This window comes from Procambarus clarkii, chromosome 34 (assembly GCF_040958095.1).
Source record: "Procambarus clarkii isolate CNS0578487 chromosome 34, FALCON_Pclarkii_2.0, whole genome shotgun sequence".
NCBI lineage: Eukaryota > Metazoa > Arthropoda > Malacostraca > Decapoda > Cambaridae > Procambarus > Procambarus clarkii.
The window spans coordinates 42,149,211-42,168,694 of NC_091183.1; the positions used below are offsets into that span (position 1 = coordinate 42,149,211).

At 40.3% G+C, this 19,484-nt stretch overlaps 1 protein-coding gene across 4 annotated transcripts; it reads right to left on the minus strand.

Annotated features, from left to right (window-relative positions):
* Positions 1–141: 141 nt before the first annotated feature.
* LOC123762126 (uncharacterized) lies at positions 142–6,826 on the minus strand. 4 transcript variants are annotated; one of them, XM_069335938.1, is made up of 3 exons: positions 6,701–6,826; positions 3,682–3,857; positions 142–1,755 (listed from the first exon to the last, which is right to left on the minus strand). In XM_069335938.1, the coding sequence occupies exons 2-3, from the start codon at positions 3,847–3,849 to the stop codon at positions 778–780; spliced, it is 1,146 nt and encodes a 381-aa protein (XP_069192039.1). In that variant the 5' UTR covers positions 3,850–3,857; positions 6,701–6,826; the 3' UTR covers positions 142–777. The 4 variants fall into 4 exon arrangements, with proteins under 4 accessions (XP_069192039.1, XP_069192038.1, XP_045604436.2 ...); XM_069335937.1 differs by lacking the exon at positions 6,701–6,826 and adding an exon at positions 6,443–6,630; XM_045748480.2 differs by lacking the exon at positions 6,701–6,826 and adding an exon at positions 5,927–6,076 and having other exon boundaries at positions 3,682–3,811.
* Positions 6,827–19,484: the final 12,658 nt, after the last annotated feature.

The following is a 19,484-nucleotide window of genomic DNA, read 5'->3' on the forward strand; positions in this document are numbered from 1 at the left end:
TTATAACATGTTTATTTTAAGCACTAATCAGGTTAATTTTATTAATTAATATTGAGGTGAATTACTAGGTTAACTTGTATTCTGGAAACCGAGAAGTGCAGATCATAACTAACATGGTAGAGGGTGAACCAAAACATCAGGCAATTGTATTATATTTATTACTAACATAATCACTGTTAAAGAAATTATTCAGAAAAGTAATACTGTATACAATTTTTGACGTGAAGGTATTTGTTCACTTTAGTGTTGAGATTTATTTCGATTAACTTTGAATTTAATAAGTACTGTACAGTGCTAAAAAATTTGTTCAGACTTGTCACAGCTGATTTGGTACTCTTTTTTTTTTTTCCCCCATCATGAAATTATATGTGTTGCTGCATGCATTATGTTTTTATTTGTCAATCTTTCATATACCGTCATGAAATTTTGTTCCATGTTAGAAATTAAATCAAACACACATGTATCTAAAAGGAATTCTTCAATACTAATAATATTTCATGCGCAATAATTGTTGTCTGCCACAAACAACAATACAAGAAGGCTCTTGAATCTTTAACTTACGGTAAATATAAATAATCTATATCTTGCATATTATATTGATTTCTGTTTTTTATACAAATATCTTTGCACTTTCCTTGAAAGAGCATACATTCTGTAATGAAACTAAACACATACAGTACATGACAATAGTTAGTTTTCATTATGAAGTAAAGTAACCTACTATGAGAACATGATAATTGTGATAGGATGAGCATAGAACATCACTCCAGAGCAGCCTTAAACATTTTTTTCGTTCACTCTTTGTCGTATGTTGCCTTGCAATGGAACCGCTGTCTCACTGTTGAAGAAGCAAGCAGAGTCAGGATAGCTTACCCCTTCTCCTTTGTTAGTAACCACGCCACGAGCACCCTCCTCCACCCCCTGCCTATGGCGTCTACTCTTGAGATCTGGGAACCAGTTAGTACAGTTGATAATAATAATGAATGCCTCTGCTAAAGCCAACAGGGAGGGCAGGAACCACATGAGGTGGGAGTAGTTACTGCACTGCCGATAAGGGGAGTGATCATTGTGTGAGGGTTGTGGTAACACTCCACGGTGTCCTCTAGATGACACTTTGCTATTTTGATCCTGTGGTTCAACTAATGCTATTTTATCATTAATATCGTGTGATCCCGCAAACGTTACTTTGCCATAAACATCTTTTATGGACAAAGTGGATTTGGGACCAAGTGTTATTGCTTGATCAAGTGATGATCTAACATTGCTAATCCATATATTTGCTGATGCTTCCAGCAGATGTATGCTATTCTTGCCTAATGTATTAATGGTTACATTTATCATTAATAACTGTGACTTGCTTTGTAATTTCAACCCTGCTAGAACATCAATCACAGAATCTTCAAATTTAACAGTGACATCATGTAGAGGACGAATAATATTTAGCACTCCCAAATTTGAGTTCATTACAGAAAGGAACTTAAGATCATTGTGACAGACAATTTTTTGGGCAGATGACCCCACTAGATCTAGGTGGGCAATGTAGCTAGGTACCAGGTTTGTTGCCGACTTCTCCAACTTGAGTGAGAGATCAGGTTGTTGACAGATGATGGTGGTGCTGAAGTTTACACTGGCCACGTTGTAAATGGCCAGATGAACACACACGTTTCCTATAATTATCAACTCTTGAACATTGTGCACGAATATCCTATTGACTTCTTTCCCTGTCACTGGTTTCACGTCATCAAGTACTACAGTCTGAAGAAAACCAAATGAGAAATTACAGTACAGTATTTTGCTTTGTTAGGAAACACAGCAGATTATTTTTTAATTAAATAAAATTCAGTAATAAGGTGGTTTATCCAATGCTGTGGAGAAAATAAATGCTGCAGCTGTTTCCAACGCTAAGGAGAATCATATTTATAATAGACCAGTTTTGGCGCCGTGGCCTAGTAGTCGACACTGGCTCCAAATTGCAGTCAAGTTGTCTTTGGCTACCAGGCTTTTAAAGTCTCTACTATAAAAACTTGTGCTTTGTCTTTTACTAGGAACCCTTCTTATCCTCCTTCCACCTTGACACCTCAATTAAATCAAGTCAAAATTAAAATCAAAAGCTTAATTCATAAATGTTTGTACATTTAGAAATAGGTAAATTTACATAAAAATGGCTTTCAATTTTAAATGACTAATAAACTCTTGGGGTAGATCTTTGATACCCGTCTGTCTTGATCATTCAGTACTTCCTTCCTTCTGCCATTCTTCCTTTGTTGTTGTAGTTGACTCTCGCACTGCCCTCATGGCTCTGGTGACCTTTAATCCTGTGGTCATCAAAATTCAATATTGCTGTTTCTTATCAACAGCATATTTAAGACAGTTGAGTTTTGCTGGTTCCCAGCCATATTGGCATTTCCTTAATTAAATTAAATAAGCGTGTGGATGCTGCCACGAAGGAGGCCATCCGCACTTGTTCCATTTCTCGCAAAGGTGTTCCTTATTTCGACTTCTACCCAGTTATTCATTCCTCAATCTGGACCCATTGGCAGGATTGCTGGTCTTCTGTTACTGGTAACAAGCTGCGTGCTCTTAAGGGTAGCGTGTCCCCATGGCCTTCCTCCTACCAACATAACAGGTGGTGGGAAATGGCTCTGGCAAGGTTACATATTGGTAATACCCGTTTAACTCATGGGCACTTAATGGAGTGCCGCCCTGCTCCTTATTGTCCAAACTGCATTGTCCATCTTATGGTCGTTCATATCCTTGTTGAATGTCCTGACTTCTAGGATGTTCATGCGTCTTGCTTCCCGACTGTCCCTCGCAATCACCTGTCCCTCAATAGAATCCTTGCTGAATCGGATACCTTTGATGTTGTTCGCCTTATGCCCTTTTGTACTCGTATTGGCATCCTTAGTGATATTTAGCACCTTTTGAATATCTCACACATTTGACGGTGCTACATAGCAGCTCCGGGTTGGTGCCTTCTTTTGATAATTACTTACTTCTCCATTTGCTGTGCAATCTTCTCTAACACTGTCTAAATGGGATTTGGATGCCTGAAATGCTGTGTTTTGTGGCTTTAAGTACTGTATTTATGTTATTTATGAATCCTCCACTGTTCATGATCTTTTATGTATATACTCTTGCCTAAACATTATTATTATTATTATTATTATTATTATTATTATTATTATTATTATTATTATTATTATTATTATGCATATTTGTCAGCTTCAGCCTCGACCTTGCCTCACTTTAATGCTTTGTGTCATACTGGTTAAGACTTGACTATGAATTGATGTTATTTGATTACAAGTGGTAGACTGTTAGATCAAGCTAAGTGAGGTGATGGAGGAGGCCAAACCCATCAGTTTCAAAAGCATTACATGACAAAAAGTACTGGGAAAATGGTACATCACAAGCATAGCTCTCATCCTGTAACTGCACTTAGGTAATTACACACAGACACTTACTTACTCTCAACATAGAGTTGTAGATAGAACAGTTTACATGAAAAGGTGAAGGTCAAAACCATTAGCAGTTTCAAAGAGTCATATGACAAAGAGTATTGGGGAGCTGGGACAACAAGCTTAGTTCTCATCTTGTTTTTACACTTGGGGTAACACACACACACACACACAATGCGTGTACGTTCACGTGCCAACAGAAGAGTACCACTATCTTGCATACCTCGTCTGCTCCCTTGAAGTCACAGGTAAGGAAGGTTACGTGCTGTGTGCAGAAGGGGGACTCTGGGGCCACCATCATCTCTGCTTTCCCATTACCCACCACCACCATCATCATCATCATCACCATCCAGCTACCACAAGACCAGATCATTTCCTCTCTTTTCTCCATTAATCTTGCTGAAAAGTAATTTTATGCGACCAAAATATTTTTGTAATATTGCTTTAGTTTGTAACAAGTGCATATGATTTGGTTATTAGCACTCTTATGGTAGTGTTTATGATTCACTTTGTGTACTGGTTGCTTGTGTAATTATGTTCATTGTATCTTGACACTAAGGTTGTTTATGCTTTTACTGATAGCTGGAATAATGAGAGGGGGTTTATGCTCAGCTTTTCACCACATTGGAAGTGCAACTCCTAATGCACATTACATCACAGGCCCCTGTCATCAACTGTTCATTTGCACTGCTCATCACTTCATTTGTGACAATATTCATCAAGTCATTCATTGTTCAACAGTTTTTGAGCATACTGTTAAACTTCACCTCGACTTAAAATATGTTCCTAGATCTGGAATATTGTACTCCTCAATCTCAAGGTGTGACTTAGGAGTATAATATTTTCCTTTCTGGTACTAACAACACTTACAAAAGTCATCATAGTTTGGTGTGCTAAGTCCTCTAATCAGACTACTACTCATTGGTTGTATTAAAGTCTCCGTGGTGTAGTGGTAAGAGCAGTCTCCGTGGTGTAGTGGTAAGACACTCGCCTGGCGTTCCGCGAGCGCTATGTCATGGGTTCGTATCCTGGCCGGGGAGGATTTACTGGGCGCAATTCCTTAACTGTAGCCTCTGTTTAACGCAACAGTAAAATGTGTACTTGGATGAAAAAACGATTCTTCGCGGCAGGGGATCGTATTCCAGGGACCGTAGGATTAAGGACTTGCCCGAAACGCTACGCGTACTAGTGGCTGTACAAGAATGTAACAACTCTTGTATATATCTCAAAAAAAAAAAAAAAAAAAAAAAAAAGCAACAGTACCTAGAACCACAGTCAGCCTTAGATAGGAAGCCTTGTGCTTCTTTATGCTAGACCCAACCTAAGGGCAAGCCTTGCAATGAGCACAATGACCAATAATGTTTGCAGTGACCCCCTGGCAGAGGGTGTAAGGCCACCTACATGAGACCTATGAGCCCATGATGGGAGGAGAGGTTGTAAAGCCACTTACAGGTAACCTCTGACAACCTGGCAATGTGTAAAACCATATACAGGTAACCTATGACTCCTGATGGTGGGTGTAATGCCACATAATAGTCTCTCGTTTACAAGGCTATGCTTAATAGGGTCCCGGTAGTAGATTCGTTCTCAACACACAATCGAGAATTCCGGGTTCGAATCCCGGGTGGGACAGAAATGGTTGGGCACATTTCCTTTCAGCTAATGTACTTGTTCATCTAGCAGTAAGCATAGGTACTCAGGAGTTAGCTTGTTGTAGGGGTGCATCCTTGGTGAGGTCAGTAATCCGACCTTGGGGGGGGGGGGGGAAGGAACCTCGATATAAGCCTAACGTGTATGAACACACCCTGGCCTCCTGTCCCCTGACACAATGAATTACAGTATTATTATATTACTTTATTATTAATGCTAGCCTGCTTGCTAGGCCCCACAGGAATTCACTAAAACATGCATACTTAAATTAATATTAGTAGATAACAGTTTAACATTAACACACAATGATCACAATAATGTTATATTGTATCTTGTGTTGTTAACAATTGGTTATTAATCCAGACCTTGTGACCTCTCAGGATCCCATGTACATTGTGACCTCAAGGGCCCCTCGATGGATCTCCTCCACTGCTCTCTTAGCAAGGCTTCTCTAGTCACCTTGATTAGAAGTAGCTAGTACTGTATGGAATTGGTTTACCATTGTTTGTGACAGGATGGCTGTTAGGCTTGTCAAGATCCCACTAGCCAAGTGACTGATCTTTCCCATGATACAACCCACAACAGTTGTATAGCTCCCAAGTACATATTTGGCCAAGCGGGCCTAGATAAGTTTAAGTACAGGTTTCCTGCCCCCTACAACGGAAAACCAATGTCATTAATTTTTGCTAGAAGTGTAATGTTCAGTTCTCGTTTATTGAGTAAATTTTGTTTTCTATGGGAAACCGTTACACTACATGCCTTCACTTTGGATTAAATTATCAGTCGCAGTGCTTTTGCAGAGACGTCCTTTAACTCACCCAAGCCTTGAAAGTAATGTACCTCTCGCAGTGCTCCAACTTTGCCAACGCTGGTTACAGACTACTTAAGATATGCACTATCATTGAAGCTGTGCTGCTTTTATCAACTTATCAGCTAGTGGCTTATCAGCTTACAAGTTTGATACATTATGTTCCCTGACTGAGTCTCTAATGTTTCACCACACAACATCCAACTACTCAATACATCCCACACAACACACATGCACACACAAACACACCACACATGGTCACATCACGAGCGTAGCTCTCATCCTGTAACTACACTTAGGTAATTACACATGATTGCTGCACAGCCACATCAGGAGAAAAACAACAGTAAAGGAATGGGTAATGAAATTGAGGATAGGGGCAGACAGATTCACTACAAATGACAATGAAGTGTGCGAGGAACTGAATAAGAAATTCCAGGAGGTCTTCACATTAGAGCAAGTAGTAGTTCCAAAGATAAGAGAGGGAATAGTTAACCCAGGCACCACTAGAAAAGTTTGAGATTACCAGTCGGCTCTCGTAGTGCCCTCATGGCTCTCGGGTCCTTTAATCCAGTTCATCCAGTGGTTGTCGAGATCCAGCATTGGCTGTTTCTTGTTCACAGTAAATTTAAGTCAGTTAAGTTTTGTTAGGTTCCCAGCCATATTGGCATTTCTTTAAATGAGCATGCAGATGCTGCCGCCAGAGAAGCTGTGCGCTCATCCCATCTCTCGTAAAGGTATTCCTTATTCCGTTTTACCCGGTATTCCATTCCTCCATCCTTACCCGTTGGCAGGCTTGTTGGTCGTCTGTTACTGGTAACAAACTGCGCGCACTTAAAAGTTGTGTGTCCTCGTAGCCGTCCTCCTACCACCGTAACCGGCGATGGAAAACGGCTCTGGCGAGGTTGCGTATTGGCCATACTCGCTTAACTCATGGTCACTTGATGGAGCACCGCCCTGCTCCTTATTGTCCTAATTGCATTGTCCCTCTTATGGTCGTGTATATTCTTGTTGAATGTCCTGACTTCCGGGACGAGCGTGTCTTGTTTTCCGACCGTCCCCCGTGGTCGCTTGTCCTTCGATAGTATTCTTGGTGACTCGGATACTTTTGATATCGTTCGCCTTATGCGTTTCTGTTCTTGTATTGGCATCCTTGGTGATATTTAGCGCCCTCTGATTATCCCGCACATTTGATGGTGCTACAAAGCCTTCCCGGTTTGGTGCCTTCTTTTGATAATTACTTACTTACGACAAAGAGTACTGGGAAGATGGGACAGTATGAGTGTAGCTCACATCCTGTAACTATATCCAGGTAATTACACAAGACAAAATTGGAGAAGGTTCAGAGGTATGCCACCAGACTAGTACCCGAGCTGAGGGGTATGAGCTACGAGGAGAGACTACAGGAACTAAACCTCATGTCGCTGGAAAACACAAGAATTAGGGGAGACATGATCACCACATGCAAGATTCTCAGAGGAATTAATAGGGTAGATAAAGACAGTTTATTTAACATGGGGAGCACACACACGAGGGGACACAGGTGAAAATTGAGCTCCCAAATGAGCCATAAAGACATTAGAAATTGACATAACAAATTGAAAGCATTATGAAATGATTTGGTGGAGGCAGACTCCATACAGTTTCAAATGTCGATATGACAGAGCCCAATAGGCTCGGGAATCTGTACACTGATTGATTGACAGTTGAGAGGGGATTAAAGAGCTGAAGCTCAACCCCCGCAAGCACAATTAGGCGAGAACACGCACACATTTTCCACACACTTCCGCATACGTCCTCGCAGTTAATTTGACATTGTAGTAATCTGTTCCCACAAGGACGCAATCTACTTTTTTGTAATTGGCCAATTATACAGTCACCTAGAGACAGTTGGTTCTCACGGCCTTGGATCCTAGCGGAACAAAATACACTCTGAGATTCGTCATGTAATAAACTGTTGTGTTGCTGACACACTGGCCTAGCCAGCTGTGCTTACAAATTGTATTTATATATAATCACAAAAGAAATATAATAATACCGTCATGTTGGAAACAGCACTGATCACAGCAAACTTATAAAAAGTTAATACTATTTAAACCCTAACAAACTTTTATTTGTGTTTCCCTTAGACATAATAGATTGTGTTGAAGAAGCAAATGTGCGAAGTGTTCTACAATATCACTAATCTGACACTGTAAGGAGAGTAAAGGTGAAGAACGGGGACGACAATGGGGATTGTCTGGCTATATTCGAACCCCAGTTGGAAACAGACCCAACTATAGGATGGGTTAACCCAAGTATCGCGCTTCCAAAAGGGTCGCCCAAGTTGGAAAAGACGAACGATGAAAGAATATTGTTGAAAACATCTTGATAACTGATTAAACCAAAATTATTTATTAGTCAGAAGAAAGACAGAAACACGATCTATATGTAAAACCTCTACCAGACAAATATTTTAAGTAAAACCGAAGATATTTGTAGTTGTATAAAAGTGGCAGTTTTCATCGCTCGTCAAACTCGAAAACCGCAGCATTCATCTCAGAACCATGCCTATTTCACGCAGATTCCTTAATAAACGTAAGAGTTTTATATGTGACAAGAAAGACAGATATATAAGCTTCGTTCTAAATACCTTACCATGGGCATATATTTAAATTTAAAGCGAAGATACGTGTACTTTTATAATAGCCGAGCCCCGACTCCGGACAGATCGATCGACGGAGCAACTCTCTCAGAACAATGCTTATTTCACGTAAATTTGTAAATAATCGTAAATTTTTTATATGCCTCAAGAAAGATAGGAATATAAGGCTCATTTTAAACACTTTATCATAGACATAATTAAAATTCTAATGAAGATTCATGTATTTTAATAATCGCCGAGCTCCGACCCCCGCATAGACTGAGCGACAGAGCAACTCTCTCAGAAGAATGTTTATTTTACGTAAATTCGTTAATAAACACAAATGTTTTACACGTCTTAAGAAAGATAGAAATATAAGCTTTATTTTAAATACATTACATTAGACATATTTAAAGCTCAAGTGAAGATATATATGTTTTTATAGTGGCGTTCAGTAGCTTTTCGGCCATGGAGTGCAGACGCCTACGCACTTGCCAATATGTTGTGTAAATAACAAAGATACGCTAATAAAGCCTAAAATATTACATGCCTCCAGAAAGACAGAGCTATAATCGTTATTGTGAGTGCATCAAAGGAAATATATCATGTTTGAGACCAATGATATAGCAATTTTAATTTAAGTTTCGAGTCCCGCCCGGTCGAGAGAGATGGGGCGACTCTCGCCCCATCTATTGGAGATTCTGTCCACTAAAGACCCAAAGCTACTCAAACCTTCCTAGCATTACGTAAGCAATGAAGTAATATGGTATATTTACTCACTATAATGTAGATGCTGGATGCAGAAAATGAGAAAACATAATTTTACTCTGAAAAAATATCATTTCATAACAAAATAAGATGTAAATATGTAATATCAAAGGAAGTCGATGGTCCAAGCAACAATATCGTGGAGCGACTTATCCAAGATATATTGCTCTCTGGAAAGTGTTTGCTGGCATATCAACCTTCTGTACACAGTGATCCAGTCGTCGAACTTCTCTGCTCAAATTATCGCAAATTTAATTTATGATGTTAACAAGTAGAATGCGTATTTTTAATCAAATCTAACGATATTAACAAGTAGAATGCGTATTTTTAATCAAATCTAACATAACTAGCCAGAAAACGTTAAAGATTATTTAAAAATACATGGTTGGAAGTTAAATCATGCGTTCGCTACTTAAACTATCATGTACTGTACTGTATTTATGTAAAATCTCCGTTTCTTCGGACATAGAACACGGAACCTTACACGCTCTCTGATTTACTGTTTAATAGAGATTTACAAATAAACTTATGATTGTATTCGTTATCAAAAAGGCAGTGACAAAGTCAATTTTGCATTTTAATCACAGAGATTATATCTTAGTGAGATAGGAAAGATATCCATAATTTAAAGAAGGATTTTTGAACCATCGCTCTCCCTATCGATAGAAACTAACTTTTTTTTTTGTTATTATTAACAAGCTTAGGTATACACAGTAATGTGCTGCTACCCTATTCTATATGAAAGATTACACAGTGTATATCAAAAACTACCTATAAGTTCATTAAATATTCCCATCTCACAGGATGGTTAGTTATACATGGAATCAGGGGATAACATACCAGCCTCAATAAAAAAAAAATCAACTGTGACTAACAAGAACACCACTTACGGGCTATTCATGCCCGTGCTACCTTTTGGGTGGCTTAATCCTCATCAATCAATCACAAGAAACAAGTTATACATCTCCCGTCACGCAGGGTCCAGTCGCACCTCCACAGATCTCCAGTATCATCTATTGATACTGTTAATCGTTCAAGAGGACTACCACTTACGGGCCTACCTCAAGGTAACAATCAGGTGAGAACATAAAATATAAGGCTGATCTATTAGCCTCCGTTAGCAAAATCCGGGTACAGCATAAGAATATCTTCCAATATTCCTAAGTGTATGAAGTAATTACAGAGTTCAAAGTACCTTATACCATTTGGTCTGAAGTCACTTATAACAGGGCAATCACAGATATAGTGTTGGTGAGTATGTCCCAGCTCTTGTTCACATAGTTTACAATTGGAATATTCACCATTGGGGGCTATTCATTACCTGCAGCCACCTGCGATACATATCGATATCCTAGCCTAATTCTGGCAATTACAATGTCACACTGTCATTGTGACACTAGTGGAAGTTTTATGCTGTCCGTTCATATAATTCTCGATTCTAAACATGTTTACTTAGTTTTGTTCATTAATTATGCACCCCATATATCATCTTGTGGGCGGTAGTGGAAAAGGTTACAGAGGCACATAAACATGTCATAGTTCTTTATACTCTTGCTTTCTGGCTTTTGTGTGTCAGTGACTGCTCTTCTGTCTTCCCTAATTTCCTAAAATATTGCGGCTTTGACAGAAGAGATTGGAATGCCCATATCCCACTCAACTTCAGGCTTATCACATTCAGTTTTAGCTGCCTTGTTTGTGTCATCATGCTGGACAACACCTATATGAGAAGGTATCCATACAAATGAGACTTTGAAACTCCTACTGTTTGCAATAATAATGTTGTTTATAATGGAAGTTACAACTACAACCTTTTGAAGATCAATGCTAATTTTATCTAGATAATGTAATAAACGAAAGTTTTCTATGTCAACAGAAAGGCAGAAATATAAGCTACACTTTAAATACTTGTCATAAATATAACTGAAGTGAAAGCGAAAATATATGCATTTGATACTGTACAGTTTCTTGATGGCTTGCTCTAAGAGTGTGAAGCCCTTCACACCAGCCTATAAATTGTGTAATTTATTTCCATATATGCTAATTAACGTTAAAATCTATATGTCAGAAGGAAGGAAGATGTAGACGTTAATGTGACAACATTTCAAGAAATATCTCTCTCTTTAAAGTTAAATAATACAATCCTATCGCCGGTGTCCGGACACATGAAAGCTACTTAGGTATCAGTGGCCAGCCAGGTGGAGATCACAGGCTGTACAATACTGATAAATTATGTAATTCACAGAGATACGTTGATAAATATTAATGTTTTATATTTTATTAAAAATACAGATATATACTTTGTTTCATACGTTAAATGTAACAATATTTCAGTATATATTATATAAGCATAGTATATATAATTCAGTATATACAATATATAATAAGAGTCAGACCACGGAGGAAGAATTGAAACAGGAATTTCCTTTAGTACTTTCTTATATTAATACATCTTCAGAGCGAACCATTCCTTCTGAAGATGTATTAATATACGAAAGTACTTAGAGCATTCTATTGTGGTTTTAATATTGAACAATTATACATATACGAAACAGACAAATCTGAGACAAAAATATTAGTGTGCGATGTGATCAATGTAAGGGGGATATTGGGTGTGCCTCGTATCCCCTACAACAACAAGAAGTTTGAGAGCGATGAGGCCGCCACCTACTAGCTTCAGGATGTCGTCGAATCTAAATCAACAATATACTACCGCCGCTACTTTCTCGGAAACGTAAGTACCTGCCGCTTTACTTCTCTCACCCTGCCTTGCCTGGCCTGGCCTGACCTGGCCTAGCCAGACCTGACCTGGCCTAGCCTTACCTAGCTTAGTCTGACCTGGCCTAGTCTGACCTGACCTGGCCTAGCCTTACCCAACACTAATCACCACACGTGACAGCCCAAACGAATCGCAAATAAGTACACGTAACAAGTCATATGCCCGGACACTTTCACCTTGGGGACTGAGTGGTAACTATTGTATAGAAGAGCCGGCTCCCTGAGAGTGGTAAGAGGGCGTGATACGAGGCTAACGTGTGGTCTTGAAGGAAGTCGATAAAGCAGACAATTTTCAAAAGGAAGGGCAGCATAACGAGCAGACAGGAATGGACAGACAGTCGGTTATCCCATAATGTGTAATATGCCCCGCACAGCATGGGTGGAGTGGGAGGGGGGGGGGGTTGTAGCAGGGCACAGTATGGTGATGGTGCGGGTGAAGTACACACCCACTGAATTCCTGCCATCAATAATTGTTTTCATAACCATTAGAACAATGGCATCCCTCCAGCCACCATCCTTCCACTGACCCCCTCCTCTGGTCCTCCACCTCAGACAATAACCCCCCACACCCCCTCTCCCTTCCAGACATCAGCATGTCAAAATCAGTACCATAATGTGTTTAAACTGTTTAAACTAAGTCATTGTGTATCTCAAGGTATCTTAATTCATTTGAAAGTGTACATGTGCATTCGTTCATATACTCGCCTAATTGTGCTTGCTGGGGTTGAGCTCTGGCTCTTTAGTTCCACCTCTCAACCGTCAATCAACAGGTGTACAGGTTTCTGAGCCTATTGGGCTCTATCATATCTACACTTGAACCTGTGTATGGAGTCAGCCTCCACCACATCACTTACTAATGCATTCCATTAGATATAATCATATATGATTACACATAATCATAATCATTCCATACACATAATCATATATGTGTACGTCAACGTATACATACATGCGTATATATACCTCATATTAAAATACTGATAAACGAATGACCATGAACAAATTAATTTATAATTGTAGCATTATATATAATTTTAATAGACTAATTACGTGTTTATACATTTGAATGGTCCAGACAGGTGGCCAGCCTTGGACATATACACTTCTGGTAGGCACAATGACCTCATGTTAGACCCTTGATAGATTATGTGAGAGAGAGAGAGAGCTGGGGCAGGGAGGTGCGTGCCCCAGGGAGATAATCCATGCCCATGCCCCGCCTCGAGGTCAGTTCTCGAGTCACACCAAGAATAACAATCGAGCAAGTTGTCCTGATCAGGATGTGGCATATTAGGGAGAGTTGAGGAATAGGAAGCCTGTCTGATAGGGCTCTTGGCAAGCAGCTCTCCCTCAGTCTACCTATCTATATGGAAGAAATGTATCTAGGCCCTCCTCCCCCCTGCCTATTCTCTCTCCCCCACCTTTCTTCCTTCATTTCCTCCCTCCTTCCCTCCCCCTCACTGGTGAGAGAGTAGGAGTGTGAGAGTGGTTAGAGAACTCGTAGTTCTCACGCTCGTGAAATTGTCTGCGACCCTGGAGGAGTAGAGCGGAGGGGGGTGAAAGTAGGTGACGATGGAGGAATAGAGGGGAGCATTATATGCAGTGAACGTAGGTGTCTATGGAAGAGTACTTCATAGAGGAGGGTGAAAGGAAGGTGACGATGGAGGAGGAGAAGGGAGGGGGGTGTGAAGGTAGGTGATGATGGAGGAGTAGAGGGGAGGAGGGGGGCAAAGGTAGGTGTCTATGGAAGAGTACATCATAGAGGGGGGTGAAGGTAGGTGGCGATGGAGTAGAGCAAAAGGGGTGGGGGTTGAAAGTAATCCTGAGTTTAATTTTTTAGTTATATATAGTGACACCTCGGCTTATGAATGAATATTTATGAACTTTTCGGGTTACGAGCCTAATTTCTTCGAAAAATTTGAATCGGGTTACAAACTTTGCCTCGGGAAAGGAGTTTGTTGATATACGTATGGGCTGACCTAGCGCGTGGTGGCATGGTGATCGCGCCTCAGTTTACCAGTGTCTCCTGCCTAGTAAGTATCGCGCCTGAATTCTTTGTAAAGCATTACATTTGTTTTGGGATTTTTGGCTATTTGAACATAAAATTTGTTATGATATATCTTGCCATGAGTCCCAAGAAAGCCAGTGGTAAGGTTCAAGCCAAGAAAACACATGTGAGAATGACCATAGAGGAAAAACAAGAGAGCATTCATAAACATCAAAATGGTGCACAGGTTGTTGAACTGGCTAGGCAGTACAACAAATCTATGTCAACAATATGCAAGGTACTTGCTAAGAAAAAGGACATTATGAGCGTTAAAGTGGCAAAAGGCATATCAACAATCCCGAAACAAAGAACACAAACACTTGAGGATGTTAAAAAGTTTTTATTAATTTGGATACACAACAAGGAGTTAGCAGGTGATAGCATTTCAGAGGCCATCATTTGTGAGAAACCAAGGCATTTGCATGAAGACCTTTTAAAGAAAACCCCTGGAACGAGGGGGGGGGGGGAAAGATGAATCAAGTTTGAAAATGTGAAAAGTTTGTGTGACAATAGAGCCTCGTGGAAAACTTTTGCTGTGGTCATTACCTGGTGGAATGCACCCAGGATGGAGTATCAGGGCTATACATCTTTTAAATCATAAAAGTAATAAACATTTCCCATCAACCTTACAAACCATATTAACCTATTTTCATGTATTTCCCCCATGTGCATTTTAACAAAGTTACTAAATTGCCTTTATCATTCTGTAAAATTTCAATTACAGTATACTGTATATAATTTTGTTAGTATAAATGGACTGAATATTCTGAAATCACTATTAATTTTACAATTTCAGATTCAAAGGTGGTCTGGACACCCAATTTGGTCAGACAGGTGAAGAGAGCATTTAGGATAGTTCGAAGAGATGAAGATGGTCACAATTGTGTTTGAAGAGGCAAACGCCCCCCTTTGCTCCTGACATTATGTTCAGCCTATTGACCCCTGCACACCTAACACAAGGTAGGTTGAAAACTCCTCCTTCATGTCATTGGTTCATTAGCCAGAAACTTAGGGCCCATGCAGGAATATCCCTAAAAAAAAAAAAGTGGCCCCAACAATGCATCCTCCTAGTCTGGAGGATGAGCAGGAGCATTGTCGAGAAGCAGGCCCTTTAGTGTCAAACTTTTCTCTTGCAGATATTTTTTGATGGCAGGGCAAACCACTCTACATCACAGTTTTTCTGCACGTTATATATTTTTTAAAACTCTTGGATTTTCGGAATGATACACGAGCAAGGGTTTAATTTTCAAATCGCCACACAGCACAAGAGTTAGCCTATCCTGACACAAGTTAGCCCAAGTTAGCTTGTGTCCGGGCAGTGACGTCTCCTCTTGGGTAATGTATGTCCTCTTCGGCAATTTTTTCCAGAATAGCCATGTCTCCTCACAATTAAACACTTGTTGTGGAATATATCCATCAATACAGTATCTGCAAAATCTTTAAAATCATGAACAAATCTTTCAGCCCCTACTTTGTCTGAGCTGGCACCCTCACCATGCCTCACAACACTATGAATACCACTTCTTTTTTCAAAATTTCTCAAACCATCCCCTACTCACCTTAAACTCTTTCGTATCTGCAAAACTCGTTCTAGGGGTTTTCTTTATAAGATCTTGCATGAAGATTTCATTGTTGACCAAACCACACACTGGAAATTGAATAGACGACGACATTTCGATCCGTCCTGGACCATTATAAAGTCGATTGTGATGAGATGAGGGAAGCAAGAGCATTAAGTAGGCAAGAGAGAGAGGTGAGGAGATGGCAAGTATGTACGTATGTACATGAATAAAACATGTACATACTTATACATAACGTGTGTAAATAGTGTAATAAACACAATAACAGTATTTTGGGAGGAGGAATGTTGGCGAGTAATGTGTTGGAGGAGGGAGGGAGGACTGGCAGGGTGTGGCAGCTCACTCATGTTTTTTGGGCTCACCATACCAACATAGTGGATCGTTATGGTGAATACATACGTAGATGGGTATATACAATGTGTGTATATAGTGTAATAACAGCAAAAACACTGTTTGATTGTAGAATATGTCGCATATATGAGGCCCATAATTTTGAGCATAGCGATGTTCTATACTTTGAATTATATAAATTCCACAAATTACACACTTTTAAATAATATTACAGCAAAAAAAAAGAAGAAATGAATGAGAAACTTCAAAATAATTGCGCAACATTTTATTCGCAGCAACTGCCGTCGCACGGGGTGGCGGGGCCGACAGACCCCCATCGCTCCAACGCTCAGCGCCCATAATTTGCTCAACTTCCCAGCTCCATCGCAGCTAAAGTAAGTCACATACAATGTTTTTTTGTTTAGTTTCCCCGTGATCAGACTCTGCATTTTAACAATTTACCCGAAACGCATTGCGTAATAGTGGCTTTAGGCATTGTATGTACTAGCTCTATCTATATATCAATCCATTAATGTAACATCACTTGTATGTATGTACCTTACCTGAATAAACATATTTATTTATTTATTTATTTATAATATAAGAAGAGAAAAAAAATTTTTGGAAAGAATTTATTTCTTGTGCACCAGGGTGTTATTTGGAGACAGAGCAGTTCAGTGGTTAACTACTAAATTTTTTTTTCTCCCACACACGCACCCCCCTAGGAAGCAGCCTGTAATAGCTAACTCCCAGATACCTATTTACTGTTAGGTAACAGGGGTCATCCCCTTTTGTACAAAGAATCTGCTAAAGCTTTTAGGGCTAATCTTTGACACTCGTTTGTCTTTGTCGCCCCATATTTTTTACGTCCGAGTTGAATGCTCTAAGGCCCTTAACTAACTTTAGGTCATGTCCCATACTTCTTGGGGAGCTAATCGACACTGCTCCTCTCTTGACATTCCTCTCTCGTTCTGTCTAAACTCGATTATGGCCCTGTTTACTCGTCTGCTTCTCCTTCTACCCTTCACCATCTGGACACACTGCATCATACTGGGTTACGGCTCAGCTCTGGTACCTTTCCTTCGACACCTACCCTAAGCCTGTATGTTGAAACTGGCGTCCTGTTTCTACAGGATCGCCATGATCGCTACTGTCTTCTCCACCTTGCACGGTCCTTACAGCACCCTCACTCTTGCTTATGTCATGCCTTGAGGTTTACCCATCCTGTGGTTCCTGTTCCCCTTCACCACCTATCTCTTTCTGTACGGTTGTCTCTCTTACAAAATGCTCTTTCAGTTTGTGTTACCAATATTTCCCCTCGTGTCATTCCGTCTTTGCCCCTATGGAGGGGTCCCCGTTCCTAAATTCTGTAAGCCTTGACCCACATGACTAAAACTTTTACCCCTCCTACAGTTCTAAATCACCTTTTCCTTGAACACTTTTCTTCACACTTCCACTCTATTTCCGTCTTCGCCAATGGGTCTTAAGTCTGCAGACGGTGTAGGCTACTCTGTTGTTTTTCCTGACTGCACCTTTGTGTCTCCTGCCTCCGGAGACTAGCATCTTCATGGCAGAACTTTATGCTATTCTCTATGCTCTTCATCAACTCTTTTCTCGCTGTCAATCCTCCTCTGTGTTTGTAGTTGACACTTGCAGTGCCCTCATGGCTCTAGAATCCTTTAATCCAGTCCATCCTTTGGTAGTTGAAATTCAACATTGGGATCCTTCCTTCATGAGGGTGGAGCACACTAACAGTTGGGTCCGTTGGTCACACATCGAAACGCGACGACAGCCTGTTGACTCAATGGAGGGGAGTAGATGTCTGTCGTCGCGTTTGGATGTGTGACAAACGGGCCCAACTGTTAGTGTGCTCCACCCTCATGAAGGAAGAGGACCTCGAGGCATGGTCGACGTTCTTGAAAGTTATGAAAGATAACAGCTTTGAGATTTTAGAATCTTTTTTGGAATCTTCCATCTTTGGAATCTACGTTCCAAATCTCTGGCTGTTTCAGCATATGTGCTCCTTTTGTGTCTTTACCATTTCTCTGAACCGCTTCCGGTAAGCTTCAGGTGTCAGTAGAAATGACCTTAATACGCTGTTTTTCACAGTCCAGTAATTTTTACAATCTTCAAGAGAGAGCTGGGTATAGGCCTCTCTCGCTGCCCCAGTCAATCTTATTTGCACCAATTGGGCCCAATCCTCCTCTGGCCACTGCTTTAGTGTAGCAACTTTTTCAAAATGCTCAAAAAAAGACTCAGACTCTTCTGGACAAAATTGCGGAACCTCCTTTTCACGTGCCTTGTGATCATATGCTGCAGGCATAGGTGTGCTCTCCGAGTGTACCTCTCGCTCTCGCCTCTGAGCAGCCACAAATTTATTTGCTTCGCTTTCCATTTGCTTCGTTTTCTCCTTTTCTAATTCTACACGCATTTTTTGCTCACTTTCAAGTCTCACTTTCTCCAATTTCAGTTTCTCTAACTGAAACTGTCTCTCTTCCCTCTTAATTTGAGCTTCCAGTTTCAAACGTTCCAATTCATATTCTAAACTTCCACTCCTACGAGACGAATTAGAAGACACTTCCTCATTATCTTGTTCCACACTTTCCTTTGCACTCACATCTAATCCTATCGCTCCGACGTCTTCGCATCGAGACCTTACTTTATTTCCAAGTTCTTGTCTCATATAGACCACTTTAGTCGACACTAATTCTATCTCATAGTGTTCGGCGATTTGCTTCAGCTGTTCTTTCGTACAGCTCTCCAAAATCAATGGGTCCTCTTTTGTTATAAATTCTTGGACACGATCCATGATGAAAACTTTGCCTGGCTGGACACCTAGATGACTAGCAATGGGTGCTGCAAGTGTACACAGTGTGTCTTGCTCAAAACAATCCCGGACAGGCCCACATATGTGTTGGGATCGAACTGTTGACAACCCAACACATTTAATTTAGGTTTATTCTGAAATGCTTATCCTAATGCTTCGTTGTACTACAACGGGGTACAGTACATGAATCTGAACAGGTGTCAGCCTCAGCCGGACTTGTTGTCAGGTGCGACACACTTTGTGCTGAGGTCTGACAAAGGGCAAGAAAATAAGATGGTATAAAACTTCATCGTGGATATATTGTGATATATCTCTAATCACCATATATACAATATTTTACATGTATAAATATAGGTGTGCATTGTACACAAGTACAGTTAAATATATATATAGAGAGAGAGAGATACTACGACCAAGCTACAGTCGTCTCTTGTCCGATTGATCTTCCCACTTATAAATCATCTACTTTCCTGCAATTTGTACCGCTATCAGGAAAATCAGCGCGTTACCTCCACGCCGACCTCTAAATCTCAAAGCTGTTATCTTCCATAACTTTCAAGAACGTCGACCATGCCTCGAGGTCCTCTTCCTTCGTGAGGGTGGAGCACACTAACAGTTGGG